The sequence below is a fragment of the Pecten maximus genome, chromosome 14, assembly GCF_902652985.1.
Source record: "Pecten maximus chromosome 14, xPecMax1.1, whole genome shotgun sequence".
Taxonomy (NCBI): Eukaryota; Metazoa; Mollusca; class Bivalvia; order Pectinida; family Pectinidae; genus Pecten; species Pecten maximus.
Window position 1 is genome coordinate 26,689,577 of NC_047028.1, and position 16,823 is coordinate 26,706,399.

At 33.1% G+C, this 16,823-nt stretch overlaps 1 protein-coding gene across 1 annotated transcript in view; it reads left to right on the forward strand.

Annotated features, from left to right (window-relative positions):
• The window catches only part of LOC117341832, a 55,476-nt gene extending 43,850 nt beyond the window's left edge, over positions 1-11,626 (forward strand). Inside the window, 8 exon segments of the mRNA XM_033903694.1 lie at positions 657-758; positions 1,326-1,690; positions 1,692-1,919; positions 1,921-2,062; positions 2,514-3,642; positions 4,395-5,349; positions 5,824-5,962; positions 6,369-11,626. Of these exon segments, the coding sequence (XP_033759585.1) occupies positions 657-758; positions 1,326-1,690; positions 1,692-1,919; positions 1,921-2,062; positions 2,514-3,642; positions 4,395-5,349; positions 5,824-5,962; positions 6,369-6,712 (3,404 nt within the window). The 3' untranslated portion in view covers positions 6,713-11,626.
• The last annotated feature ends 5,197 nt before the right edge of the window (positions 11,627-16,823 follow it).

Consider the following 16,823-nt stretch of genomic DNA (forward strand, 5'->3'; position numbering starts at 1 on the left):
TTGCATGAAACGTTTTTTTAATATCAGAGTTATCTCCCCTTACACCAGTTTTATCACATGTAGATCTGTGAATATGAATCCCATTACGTCAGATAAGGGAGCATTCACTTTGTAGGGAACTATTTTTTGTAAAACTACAGTTCTTTTTATGTATTCATTGGGTGCACCATAAGGGAATAAAATCATTTCCTGGCAAATGAAATATATTGAATTCTGTATAATCTTGTTCACCATTACGTCTGAGATTATAGTTCCAATTCCTGTTGTGTATCATACTTACCTCACCTTTTACTAATTCATGTTACATAATAACATTGATTCTCTTTAAATATACATGATAGTTAGTTATCTCCCCTGATACTTGTAGAAAAATGAAATTGAAAAGACTAGAATACATCTGAAATACAAACGATACTTAGGTATACAGTGTCAATTAAACAACTATAATATAATGTAATACCGTTGTTGAAACAGACTATATATATACAGTATCATATATATAATACTGTAAATATAAACAACTATTGTACTACCTTTTTTGAAACAGACTATACAATATCATTAAAGTTTCTGTAAAGTTGTAAATATAAACAACTATTGGACTACCTTTGTTGAAACAGAAGATACAATACCAGGGTTTATATTTTATTTTACAGGCCAAGGAGACGCTTGCTGCAGTGTGTCCTGCTTCAACAAGTATGCATGTCTTCAAGCCTTCAGTTCATCTTGTCCACCTCAACCAGTCAAGTGTGCTGCAGGTTCGTAGCCAGTATAGACTCTAGACTGACTTATCTACCTGTAAGCTGTAAATTTGTCAGATCTTTATCGTACAAAGCACTGAAATTCCTTTACTTCTTCAAACAGCTCTGTCCCAACTTCACCTCTATCGGTAGTGACAATTTAGTAACAGTATATTTAGAGATATGAATCCAATTACAGAAAAAAATCAATAAACTATCAGATTTTACCTGATTTGATATAACATACTTCCTTTGTCCTTTGGAAAAATAGGACCATGGACTTAATTCCTCTTCATTCTTTCCTTTCATCTGCTGCTGAAGCCTGCGTTCACCCATCATGAAACTATTAGCTGTTTCAGTTCTCTCTCACAGTTCTTTTACATTTCCCTTTGGTCTTCGAACAATTTTATATTTATGTTAAATTGGGTGGCCTCACCTCTGAAAGGTAGTAAGTCCAGTTGTATATATATATATCTTGATGTTAACCTGGTATCTAGTGAACAAATGGGTCTCAATATTTTTATGCAAAATGATAATGAAATATTTCGCTTTTTCATTTATTTATTTATTTATTTCTGTTCATAGGAGACCTGTACCTGTTTTCCCTGGAGCCCAAATTTGACACAATAGAACAGCGATTTATGTGTCATCTCCAATACAAAAAACCAAAGAAACTATACAAAGTGGAGTACTTCGTTACGATCCCGCACATGAATTTCTCCTCTGCTGTAAGGACAAAGGTCATCAGGGCCGAGAACAAGACCTACCATAAACTTGGACACAACACCGCTGATTACTTGGCATTTTTCCATGATGCTGTGTCCGACATCAACGATGAGGTCATAGTAATCGGTAATAGGTTCCAGGATGGCAAGGCCAAAAAATTCAAATTTCACAAATTAAAGGAGCCCAGGGATTTTAACAGGAAAAAGAGGATTCAAGGTACGGAATCATCGCTCTGACTTGATACCTAATAACGTCTATTCTACTCAAGTCCAGCTGGAACGGCCATTTCTGTACAGTTCCTCTGGATGGAGTCAAGGTGGATGCCTGGCTAAAAACTTCTCCAAGATCTATGCACCTCAGCCTATGTACAAGTTTGGGGGCATTGACGTTGAGCCGACCATCATCAAGGTCAAGGATAAGTTTGAATACCAGGTGGCGCCAACTTCACGAGCACCCTTATATACGATTCTCACTGAGTGGAAATGAATCTGTCCTGAACTACTACGATGACTTAAAAACCACGATTAAAAATGGCAGTCTGACTGGATCTGTTATATGGGACCAGTGGACACAGAAATGGAACATCACGGTCAAAGGTACTTACAGTAGATTTAAAATGGATGTCATCTATTCTTGTCATTCTTATACAAATATACTTGAGAGATTTGAATTCACGTTTGAGTCTCCTCGCAAATTAACGTGAAAATAAATCCCTTGCGAAATATAAGTGATTTATAAATAAGCAGTTCATGTGATTTGTAATAAAGACACTTTGGCAATACAGCATTCTGAAATTTAATGGAATATTATGTCTTGAATATGAAGTAATATTCTGTAAAAATGGATAAAATTCCCTCAAATATGATTATTTAAAATGTGAAAATATGGACATACATACCGGGTATGTATTTTAGAAAAAATGAAGTAAAAAAAAACTTTCTAAACTTCATTTTCCTGATAACAATAACAATAACAAAACACAGTATTAATGTATGTATTATCTTAAATCTGACACAATAGTAATGGTTCTATCTTTAATTTTGCCAGGTTCCCTGAACAAGTGTCCTGCTCATCTCACCATGGATGTATTTGACAAATTCATGACATCATATCTGGGACTATATGACGTGTTTGTCATGCCCCCAGAAAACTTTGCCATCACTATTCAACTTCCGAGGACACCAAATGTTATACCAGATATATTTTTAGTGAATATCAATGATTCTGTGACGTGCCACAGGCTAAGTATTTCCGTCATCGACAGCCCTATTGTCATTGCTTCAGATCAGGAAACTTCGGATTCAAAGTTTCAACATGTCACCCAGTTTCCATGGATACCGATTATTGTAACACTTGCCATGACTGTGATGATACTGTTGGGATTTGTAGTGGTAGCAGTTGTTATCAATAAGCAGAGAGGCGAAAATGAGAGCTTCATGTCCAAATACACATTTTTGATTGTGCCTCGTGAAGAAGACCGAATGAAACCTGATGGTAACCAGGGTTTTCAGGGTCGAACGATTTCCAAGGTAGTGATGATTGCTTTGGTTGTCCTGTACGCGCTCTATGCCATTGTGTTTACATTCTCCATGTTACTCGGTGTATTTTACATGGTACAGAGCCCCCTGGTGAGCAACCTAACCATCGTATCCAACACTAGTGCAAAAATTCAAGAGGCTGTCGACAAACATTTTCGAGAAATGGAAGATTTTGAAACCCAGCAGGTCACTGGTATGTTTAACCAAACTCGTGATCGATTCCAGGCATGTTCCCATCATTTGAAGGAAAATGCGGAAAAGATATTTCACGACGTTTATAAAAGCATTGAAAAAGACGTAACAACCCTATACAGCCAGAATGGAACTCTTCACAATTTACTTGTCGGGATATTGGAAGAGCGATCGAAAACCGTCCGTGTAAAAATAGATGTATATTTTGAAAACTGTAACACAGCCATACAGACATATTTTGAATCGTTTTTGGACAAGTATGTGGACTTCTTACGAGATGTCACGAACGTGGCCTGGCTTAATAATCCGAGAACTTTATTTATGGATCAGGAAGGCATATTTGACAGCCGCCTTTCTCTGACCGAAGACGTGACAGAATTCCTGGAGTGGCTGGAGGTTGAGAAGGTGACCAGTGTCCTGGAGGTCAAGGAGCGTCTTGTAGCAAGGTAAACAATTATTTATACGTGGGTATGCGATTATATATATGTGAGTATATAATATTGATAGGTGCTCTTAATGTTTCCGACATCCTTTTGCTGTAAGAGGACAATTTCATGACCCCACTTTTCTAATGGTCGGGCGTATATATAGCGTTACCCTTGGAATTCATTCCGTTATAGTTTTGTTTTTGACAATTCATTTGGTTATATAACTTTTGGTTCTTATGATTACATATTAATATATACCTAAACAGAAATCTGTACCCGGTAATTGATACTGCAGGTATACATAATTCGATTCTCCCAAATTTGAGCGAAAAACCAAATTAAATCAAATTTGTTGAATGATAAATTAGCGTACCAGGAATGATTGCCATAGAAACATGATGTAGACAAACTATAATTAAGCACAGTCGTAATTTAGTGGAAAGCTTCCAGCGGGAAGAAGGTAAAATATGTTCGTTTACAGTAAATGCTGTGGACTTTAACTTGACATAATCATCATACATATGTGCCCATGGTACCTAAAAATAATTACCCTAAAACATTTCACTTTATGATAGTATTATATCCTGGTTGAGATTTTCCATTGATTTTATATTTTTCAGTTTTAAGCCAAAAATTATAGAAAAATCTATTTTTATTTAGAGTTTTATAATTTTATGATTGAAAAAAAAATATTTGATTAACTATACTTGTGAATATTCATATTTGATGGACTATTCATTTAATCCTGGAAATCTTTTTTGTCAAAATAGGCTGCAGCGATCCCTTCCAAATGTAGAAATAGACATTCCACTGGACAAAGATGTCGGGGTGATTGCAAAGTCCCCCTCTGATTGGACGACTATCAAATCCCAAGTTTACCAAAAACACATGGTTCTTCGCCAACAAACATTCTACCGTGGAGGAAAAGGAACAGGTTCTGTCAACGGCAGCTTGAACACACATAAAGCTGTCGACGAACAAGCAGCTTCTAAAGCGAATCTTATGTCCAGTATGAAGGGTATTCTACTTCCTGTTTTTATCTGCGTCTTCATCATCATGGATATTTTCCTGTTGTTATACAGGTTTACGTGGCTGCGTCAGATGTTTCAGAAGGCAAAGCTTGGAGCCGAAGAAAAAATTCCTACTGATTCTGTTGCGAAAAAAATTCATTTTATGTTAACTGGTCATGAGTCGAATCATCCGTACGATCCACTTGACAATCCGTACCATTACTACATAGAAAACAAAGAAGACATCTGGAATGGAAAAAATGATCTGTATCTGAAATTTTGTAGAGCATCACCGAAATCGAAAGAGGATATTTTACTCGAAATTTGGAATCACAAAAAGCGTCAAAAGCAGACAGGCACAGCAGCCAGTGAGGAGGAATGTTTTTTTGTGTTTACTTTAATAAGACTTTTAAAGCTTTTATATAAACACCTGATATCACCAATTCTCTGGAGATTTGTACTAGTGGGATCTTTTGTGTTGATAATCTGCATACTTATAAAAGCCTCAAATGACCTTGTGACCTTGGAGACTGCGACCTTTCTCATGGATACTAGGTCGACCTTGCCTCAGTTTCATAGACAGATTGAGGTCACTAATAACTTATTATCAGACTTACATCTGTACACAAATGATTTTATTCAAGACTTTCAATCCATGGTGGACTTGGAGGTTAAATTTGGAAATCAACTACTGAAAGACATAGCTAGTCAACAGGTAAGAATTTTCTGTTGAAATCTCAGTCATTAACGAGTTGGGAAATTTTCATTAGAATTACTGTCATTAACAGGTAAGAATTAATATGGAAATCTCAGAATTTTTTGAAAAACGCTTCATCAGAATTTTAATGTATGAAAGTCTAGCAAATTGCAAAAAATGTGAATTGATTCAAGTCAATAAGTCTAATTTAATATAATAAAAATGCTTAGATTTTGATAATTTACCAAAATCTCCATTTAGAGAGTTTTCCAAGGTGACACTAATTATGCCATATACCTTATACATGTATAGGTATTGATGGTGGAGAGCACTAGGATTACATCAAAGTTTCCTATCATGAAAGATAATCAACTTTGTTATTTAACAGTATTGCCACTGAGGAAAAAGGATATAGAAAAATTAATTTTACTTTGCGATATGAATATAAAAAGTTGCACACACCAATTCATTCAAAAGTATTTCTCTGTACAGAAAACCGCCCTCCAGTCAGTGTTGAGCCAGCTGTGTACAACTAATTATACACTATGTGCCACGCCCTTTCCCGACGTCCACCTGGCCGACACCCTTCTGGGCTGCAATTTCCTCCCTGTCGGTGTACAGTATTTCAAAGGTAGGTACACCTGAGCTTATTTTGCATGATGTAATAGCATATTGCCCGAGTTATATGCTTTATTTATGACAATCACATCTCATTTACAAATTAATACACTGGCAAAATTTACACCATGGTTGTAAATCAAGAAAAAAATAAATCTGCTTTTAACATTTAAACTTCATCCTTTCGCTCAAATTAATGTTTCACTTTTTAAGCTGAAGTGTTGAAGAAATTAGTTGAAATAAAGAAATATGCAAAAATTAAACTGAAGTTGAGGAACACAGCTCATTCTATCAATTAAAATGTGTTTATGATTTAAATCAATATTGATAATGTGTGGTGCCATATATTTGAGCTTAATGAACTATTTCATGCCCTAATACTCACTAGATTGTCAAAATATTGTTGTTTTTATTTTCAGACTTCAATGATGAGAAGTTTATGGAGTACCTCCATGCGGAGTTATTCCCCTTGGTCAGCATTCTTCGCCAGCTTCTATTCAACACATGTTACATACTGTTTGCTTATGCATGTTTGATGCTAATCTGCCATATTTTTATACGAGTGGTGTTGTTATATTTGAAAAAGACAAGCAGACTTCCAAGAGTGTTCATGTTTCTTGTGTCAAATGCAAATGACTGTTGGAAGGAGCACAACGTGAACAACCCAAATAAAGACATTTATCGAAGTAACTCCTGGATCGAAAGCTGCGAGAGTGGAGTTGTGGGTGATATGGACGACCATCTCCGAGAACCAAATGCGTAGTTTCATTATATATGAACTGCTTTTAACCAATACTGACTCGTAGCGAGGTTCATACAGGGATTGATTCAAATCAGCAAATAATATTGACTTTATTTTTGTGCTGAGTTCACACTTTGCTGGTTTTTGAGCTTGTGATATTTCCACTGGAATAATTTCCATATTTTTGTTTTTATATTTGTTTTATTGATTTGATATGAAGACGTATGAAATCACAGTATTAAATTCATCACAATTCCGTAATACATGTATTTAAATTGGTTCATTTTGTGGTATTAATGAGAAATAAGTATAGTGATATGTTTCAATACCACTTTTGAGATTACAGGTCTGTCAAAGGCAGGTGATTTATTTTTTTTTTTTTCAAAAGAACATTAAAAAGTTCCAGTCAAATTCTATTTCAAACAAATGAAGAAAATACAATTTAAGTGGGAGATTCTTCTGCCTTGAAAAATGTTCTCATAAAAATGGTTCTGTTGGGACACATATTGGAGGTACTGTGCCCTTTAGATTTGATGGGTTTCCGATTACATAAGAACTCATGTTGTATAAGACGAGACAATCTTTTAGACCAATGACTATATACTTGCACTAATGTAGAATGGTAGATTCATAGTGTTAAGGTAAGAAAATTAGATAAGTATAAATTTGATCAGCGAATCATATTTGCTAATTAGATTTTTTTTTAAATCATTGCCATTGAAATGTAGTTGAAGATGAATAAAAATGGAATGACATTACATTATTTGATTCTAAAAAAAACTATTTCAATGCAGATGTCATGTTGATTGGTCTGGTATTTGACAGTCAACTGCATAAGTTCTCCAGAGCCAACATATGAATACAATTTCTTAACCAATATGTACCATAAATTGTAAAATGTGTCTTAACATACATTTCCAAAGAAAATTCTCCTTAATTAAAATGCTATATATAGAAACCACTTAGACTTTATTGTTGAACCATAAAGCATTTCACATGCAGCATTTATTTTTATTTTGTGCATTTAACAAGCATTAAAAAATTAATCTTTGAATGTGACATAAAAGTTAGGCAGGTACCCAAGACAAAATAAAGTAAAATATCATAATTTAATATGAAAATCATTTAAAAATAAGGGGTATTTTATATAGTTTTGTTTGCTTTTTGTGCTTATTCTAAGGTTGATGAATCACTCAATTTATTGGATTGATGAATCATTTAAATACACAAAATGTGATGTTTCATAGAATTTTAAAATTCAATCTCAACAAGTTTGAAATCATTGTCTGCCAGTTTTACTTGAAGAGTGGGATTATAAGTTTTATTAGATAATTCTGAAAAAAATGATATATTATCATATACTATATACATGTACTCACACTGTGAGCTGTGAAGTTTTGATTCTCTGGTTTCTTCACATGTTTTGTATGAGTTTTAATGAAGTTTTTTACTCACAACTTAAAACATTTTATATGTGAAGGTCAAGGTTAAGACCTGGCTCTAGCTTCATCAATATTCCTTTGCCTAAGGAAAATTATCAAAAATCCAATAATGCTGTCTTATTGAAGAACTGAAGTTAAAAAATGTTGAACTGCTTGGGGTCTATACATGTTTTTGAAATGTTACATTTATCTCATTTGTTGCTTTGTGGTGATATGAATACTTGTTCACCAAAGGCATGCTGTGTTCCCGGAGGAATACGCTAAAATGCTCGCAATAAGAGTTTATTATTCCAAAATGATTTTTTTTATCTTTAATATGACTTTCTAGAGGCAGATATATAATTCTATTTATGTTTTTAAATGTATAAAAACTTAAATTGGGCAGCATCTTGTATTTACAAAGCTTATTCGTTTACAATAGAAGTATGCTACCAGTAAAAAATTCTTCATTATTTTTTAAAGTAATATTTTGACATGGAACTAAAAAATTGCAGATGATTCAGATAAGGTCCATATTCTAAATTCTGTAATTATTCCAGGGTCAGATGCTCGAATTTCTAAATAAAAGTGATTTGATTACGATAGCACCCTACAGTAATAAATGTATAAACCGATTCAATGATGATAAAATATACTGTTTTTATTCATATATGTAAAAGCTGAGAAATATGTTTGAACTAAAGGTATGTACCTCTGTTCTGTAAGCGTATATATTTCATAAGATTTTTGCATTGAAAGCATTCCGCTACATTTTGACTGCATCAATTGCAGTTTCAGCATTCATGTATTGTTTTCACAGGCAAGTACTGTAGGTGCGCAAATTCATCGCCACACTTCTCTGTTTAAAATCAGTTTTGTGCTAAATTTTCAGTCTGACAAAATGAATGTACTATGGTATTCATTGATAATCAAACTATTGCTGTCTAATTTGTATGTTATAGCAGAAAAACAAGTTTTAACAGTAGATTCTGTCCCTGTGTCTATACAAAGAGTCCAACGTTCATCATTGACCTAGTCATTTGTAATTGTGTGTCATTTTATTAATAATTATCATGTTAAAAACAATCTGCTTCATCTGTTTATGTGTAAATCATTCAAACAAACCTAGCTTGTTGAAGAAGAGTCAATATGTGTTATAACAATATAAACAAGGTATTCAGTGATAAAAGCTTGAAGAAAAGGCTGTAAAGATATTTAATTATATAATACATTACTGCATGTATACATATACAATGTGACCAAGGCATCTCTTTATACATCCAAGGGTTACATTAACTTTCTCTCAGCTACTCACCTGGTATGTCATGGCAAAATTTAAAGCTTTCTTGTCTCCACCGCCTTGTGGTTAAAAAAGATTATTTTGGTCCCGTGTACGTTTTGCACATCAAATGAACCTCAAGGTTGCCATACTGTGAAGTTGTCTGGCTTTGAACTTGGTTGTCACTTCTCTTTGATCTTCAAAAGTAATACATCCGCTTAATGATTGGTCAGTTTTCTCTAGCTGACACCAATCAAATAGCTAGTTGTATGCCTTTCGATTTTCTGACATGACAATCATGTTCTAGAGGTGTGAAAGTGAACTTGATCCCTGGAGATTGAAGGATGCCCTTTTGGTGTTCGAATAATTTCTTTTTCTTGCTTTTTTATCTGTGTCTCACCAAAAACATACTGATGTCACATTGGATATTAATTGTTACAATTAACACAAACAATTCAACTGACCTTGTATTTGACGACAGATTACAAGCATTTTAAATCCGGTACAATTCATCTTTAAACCAATCTGTAAGATTTGAATATAAGAAATGGTATAAATATATTTTACTTTTGAGTCTTTTTTTTTTATTTAATCACTTTATATGACGTTCTTATGATCATATATTCAACATGGCTTTAAATTCATGTACCTTGGTGCAACTTACGTCTTGTCTTTTGAACCTCATATGTCTTAAAACTTATAACCTGATCAGCAAGACGTTTTAGCTGTATCTGATTCACCTGTTGGGCATTTTAAATGCAAATGATTTGATTTGACTCTATATCATAGAGAATTTACATCCGATAATTTTTAGTTGTGATTTGTTGTTATGTTGTTTTCTCAGGCTATGCCAGATGATTATCTACTGGTTAATTACCAAACCCTAGCACATCTATATCAGTTTCGATGGATAAAGCTTTAAATTCTGATAACATATGATTATTTTTTAATCACCAAATTTACTACGTTTTATTTTATGGCATAATAGTGATTGTTTCTTGCAGTCAATGAATCGTGTGTTTATTAATTAAAAATAAAATATATATTTAGGAATTCAGAAGAAGTAAACAAAATATGTATTTAGTGATTAAGAAGAAAAGAATTATATTATTGAGAGCAGTATAAAGCTGAATTTTCTTTGTAATACTCATAGAATAATTTTATGTAAAAGTGAAGAGTATAGGTCACCTTAATACTAGTAGCTGAGACTAGAGGGGAATTCCCTACAATAGTTGTTAATAGATGTCTGCTTACAGAGAGCAAGAACTTGCAAGTTCGAGCCCCAACACGGGCAGGGTATTTTCATTACTCCTTCCAATTACTAACATTACAGTATATACCGGTAATGTTATTAAGCATAAAATATGTTCTTGTCTGTGGTTGGTCAAAGCTTACTGGTGATATACAGAGGAATAGACACATTGTTTTGACTTACCTGGCTAGACTCAGGCAGACAGGTGTAGATATGTTTGTTAATTGTTTTCGGTTGACAAGTCAGAGGTCATACAACCGTGACTTGTGTTTATATTGTGTCTTGTTTAAGATGTATTTGATGTGTTCATGATTTGCTGAATTACATATATATTATATACATATGATATATATTATATATACATTACATGTGTGTTGTTTTCGACCCAGTATCTAGAACTGCTTTCGAAATAAACAATTCATCTCAAACCTGTATCTACAACTGCTTTCTGCTTTTGAAATAAACATTATGAATTCAAACCTATAACTAGAACCGCTTTCTGCTTTTGAAATAAACGACATCATTTCAGTTCAAACCTGTATCTAGAACTAAAATGTTCGACATATATTTCAATTCAAACTGAAAGTAATGCCTCAGTATTAACTTCAACACAAAAATATATAAAATGTATATAAATATTTGATAAAACATGACTGCATTTGTTTCGGATATCCATAATAAATATATATCTTTTGTCAAGCATTTTAATACTGTTCAAAATCAGTCAATTTATATGAAATATTATAGACCAGAAACCATATTTTGAAATATAGTAATACAATTTTCATCTTTGAAAAAATCGCTGAAAATAAATGAGTAAAGTATTTTCGTATAGTTAAAAGGTATGCCTACTTCATCGTGTTAAACATGTCCATTTTAAACTGCTTTACAGATAAATGTATTGCTGTAGTTGAGTAGCTACTTGGTCGAATACAGTGTTCATTCTACTATTTTGATGTAAGAATAAAGTTATTTCTTTTTTATATCATTGTTTGTGTTTTGCTTCACATGATTTGATCGTTTCTATTTCAGAAATTGTATTCTATTTCAAATTATCAAGCATTCAATAATGGAATTAGGAAATTTGTGCAACTCACCTTCACGAACAAATCTAACACAATATTTCGAGAAATGCAGGTTGATGGAGAACCTGGAAAAAAAATATGGTCAACATCATGATATCGTTTGGAAATGTTTTGTTTCATTGTGCGATATGAAGTCAGACATATTCGATGCCTGTTGATGTGCCTAGAAGTTATGTTGGCATAAACCTAGCTCTCATTTTAGATGGTGAACTAACCCAGATTTTACATGGATTTATATCGCAGATGTCGTCGAAAACTTCATATTGCACAATTAAATAAAATACTTTCTGATATGATCGTTATGTCAATAATGTGAACAGACATTGCTGCCTCCGAAAGACGCGTAAGGACATTCCAACTCGAGCTAAAACGATGAAACGGGTGGGGGTAATGACAAAAAGGGATATTTGTTTGAATACCCATTTAAAAGTATAAGGAGAATAGTGTTTTTCATGATAACGGAGCAACCATGTATGTCAACGGGTACAGAATATTTCAAATTTCAAATTACACAAGGAAATATAAAGTTTCTTACGGAGATCATGCTCGGACCTCAAAACTTACCGATAGTCTCAATCAGCTTGCGTCCTTCGAGACCTTGTGTTTACGTCTTGTGCGTCGGCTTTACTATTTCATAACAGAAAACGTGATATTGTGGACAAACGCGAATCGGAACAACTTGAACATTAGATACCATAGATGGGAAAGCAAGGATGGTACTACTGGGCAATTAAAAGTAGGCGTTTTGTTTTTCCAGCGATTTCAGAACTGACGGAGTATATATGCCATGTACAGACCTCATCAAAATGCTATATTTATATATTTGTGTAATAATATACTGATATAAAAATGAAAAAGAAATTGAAAGGTCATTGTTACCTGTTTTGATAAGCTCCGACGAATTCATTCTCGTCTACAATCAAAATGAAGACCGTCAAAGGGACAACGTCTTCCCTTTGGTGTGGCAATAGTCTGTCGCTAATCTTGTCGACAAACTTGATATATAGCTTCCGAAAGGAATTCAATCTTTCAGCGTCTATATATTTATATTGTCTTTTGCACTTCCTGGAAAAGAAAGTTCTGATTACACAAAACGAAAGTTTTCACACTTTTTGATAATGAACAAAACACCAATGGTTTAATGCTCAAGTACGTATTCTGCCGATATAGAAAACATACCATCTATATATATACTAAAGGACTGTACAAAAGACAAATTGAAAGTTTGTATCCATATGCTTACATTTGCACTCGAAACTCCTTTTGCAACGCATAAGGATGTTATGAAATTCTCCATTCTAAAACACAATGTCATGTGAACAGTGTTGTGACATTACAAATCTTTTCGTAACACCATTGCTTTTTTTTTCTTCCAAGAACTGAGACTTACCTTTTTAAATTGAAAACGAAACATAGACTCCCATTTCAATAAAATTTGTATAATAAAAAAGTAAATAGAAGATTTAGCAAATACAGTTATGGGCTTATAATTCGCAAAACGCCTGGATTGTAACAAGTTTAACAGTGATAGCAATGTGGTTTATTGGATCATAACAACATCTTCTAAAACATATATTGTTTGAATATAACACGAAGCTTCATGCCGAACTTTGGATGTAGCCAATATGAATGTATCCCTAATATTTGTATTAAACACTTTTAAGAAGTATGCAGAATGATTTGGCTTGTCCTACAACGGACATGAAAAGTACCTTAATCATAAGTTTCATAATCAAGTTTCTTAATACAATGTATTTATTTTTATTTAATCTCTGGGTTTGTATGTTTGACATTGATTTAAACATCTGTGTACACTTTATTTTAAATCAGACCATGATATACCTAAATTCTTCTACTTAGTAACAGATATTATGTATTTACATCTTACAGCTTACCGTATAGGTTTTCGTCAACTTTTCCATTCCCCTACACCTCCATTTCGGAGACATGTTTCGAATGTAAAATCATCTCACTATAGAAAGTCCTAAAAACGTTCCGTTTTCACTGAAATCTCGTTTTTAATTCATATCGAGAGCCAAATACCTGATAAAAAGGGTATATACATGTATATAGAACACATAATTAATTATATTTATCCTTAACAAAAAGGCATTTAAAAATATACATGTTAATTGATCATAATTCGTCAGTTGAGTTACCATGTTATATATCAAATATTTAGTCCAATGCATCATATGCACTGTGGTGATGATCCAAAGGTTAAGATTTGAATTTTATGTCGTAGTTGTACTGTGATAAATATATATATATACATATCTTTAAAGAAAAAAACCTGAAACCATGAATTAAGCGATCGAACTATCAAACAAAGTTCAAATGTTTAGATCAGGATTTGCCCCTTATATATATATTACACCCGTCATAATATCAAAAATCGTATAACTGGTGCGTCAATCGTGGAAACATAGTCTCCTGTATGAAACTATTATTTCTAGTCCAATGATAAATCTAAATACGTACGGGGATCTATATATAATCTGCACATCAACAAAGAGGCGTTTAATAAAACAATGAACTAATCAGATCCAATCTACATACCTGATTGAACATCTTTGTTTTAGCTGATTACAAAAAGCCAGGTACGTCATTTATCGGGTGTTTTTATGTATAGTACAATACTCAGGTGTGTTTGAATATACATGTATCAGCTTAGCTTTAAATAAAGTCAAACTTTGAAGCGAAAATATCATCATATAATGCTTAATATGAAAACGAAATGGTTTTTTCTGTGATACGTAATTTGCAACTTCGAGCAAAAAATAGATAATATTAGTATATTTGCTTATGTATTCGATATATATTTTTATGTTTTTGATTTATGAAGCTAATCAGGAATGATTTTGTGTCTATCTGATATATCTGAGAATAACTTACCAGGTATATCTACCTCCGTATATATGTCAGAAGTGTGACATACGCCATACCGATGTGACACATGGGATCTGGGCATCTCTCTTACAGCCTTCTGGTTCTAGTGTGTTTGATCCTGTTGCTGAAGACGAGATGCGGGACTAGCTTTATGTAAGTAACATCTTCATTACCATTTTCTTCTTCGTAATATTTACACAGACAATCACGATATATATGATATTAAATATAAGTACATACCTACAAGTAAAAATTATTATATCAATTTTATCTTTGACTGACTAAAATTATAAGAAAACGTTTCTTTCCTTCCTATCTGAATGATATGCTTGATAACCGTCCTAAACTACTTTTCGTCTCTACGGTGTATACAGTCTGTATGTAATTTTCCCCGATGTTTTGTTAATCATATCCTTAGCAAAATGATACTCTGGATAGGTTATTCATCATTGTCCAGTAAAACACCTACCCAGACAAAATCCCCAATCTAAATCGAGAAAAGTATGAAGGGAAATTTGAACAAAGGATTTATTTAAACAGCTATATTTTCAAGGTACCAGGAGAATATCACTAGTGTTTGGACTTACGTGCTAACTTGTTTCATATGTTGATGACAAATGTTAATAAAGAAGTACGTCAAATCCAGGTAATGTCTTGGCAATGGAATCACCAGGCATAGTTTAATGTCACAAATTGTATAATAAATGCAGTAAAATTTGCACTTTTATTTATTTATTTTCATATGTAACAGTTCAATGTCGTCAAAATTACAGAAATACAGATGAAGCCCTGCATACAGCACGATTTCTATACCAGCTAAATATATCACATATATATCCGTGTTAGTACGCTCTGATTAAAATCAACTGCTCATGTCCTCAGCTACGCGCTCAGCCTATAATAGAGCCAATGAATGAAGTCTGACTAGTGTTAGTATGTCACGCCTTCTGTGCCTTCATATGTCTTTGTATCTATTTTGATTTTCCTATTTTGAGTTGAAAAGAGGTATAAGGACGAGAAATCTTTCTTTATAGACCTTTCCCATAATTATAATTCATATTTAGAGGTGCTATCAAACAGTTTTATTATTCTGGATATATGTATATACTATTTCTATTACTAAATCCGTATTTACAGGAGCTATTCACCTGTATATCTTTTGAACAATCCTTTTTTGTCAGATTTTGACGTTATCTTGTCGACAAAATGTTAGTCAGTACAGAACACAGTTAATGACACAATGTATATAGGTGTTGTCTATATATACAAATGTATAATGATTCTAATCGGTGGCTCCAGTATTGTTATGAACAGATAAAAGATTGAATTAACACCTGTCCGTCTGAACAAGAAATAACACCATTCATGCTTGTATGGTAACTAGAATACATAGAACAGCCAACCTATTGAAGATACTTTTGAACTTGGCAATGTGTATACGAGGTTGGGTCAGAGATAAAACATTAGATAGTCACTGATTGGCCAGCATATTATTAAGTTCCAAAATAGATATGTAGCCTGATAGTTAATTATTTATAGGTAATGTTGACATAAATCTAGTATGTCACATATTGAGTTTTTGTTCCAATATTCAAGTGATAATAACTAATAGGTGAACATTTTAGATTTTTACATCGGAATTCACCCAATTTCAAAATGGCTGAAGGACCGTACTATTTCTAAGTGTTATATGCGACCCTTAACCTTTTTTATAATTCATAATAAATAAATTGAATTCGAGAATTTTAATGAAGTAATTGGTTGGTTAGTCCCTATAAGCATTGCTTAAGATATTTGACGTTTTTGTGCTTACCCATTGAATATTTCCTATTCCAGTCCCCAAACTTTCTTTCGACCTCTTTTGATTTCACCCGTCGTCTCCTAGGTATCATCACTTCGGGCCACTAGTATTACTGACAAGTCAGCGTAGAAGGTCCTAACAGTTGTACGATGGAATTTTACTCTTTATTAGCTCTACTGTTTGTAATGAAACGTGCTAATACCTTGTGTGTCATTTGTACAACCCAGTATGACACGGCTTGAGAGATTATTCTTTGGAACACAATTTTTTTAAAAAGATTGTAGAGACACACTTGTGAATAAAAGCTTAAAGTTTTCGAATAATTGATATACAACTGTACTATACAGCTGCAATATCCTTCAAATATTCGTCAAATTATTTAAATATAAAGTTTGCTTAACATTA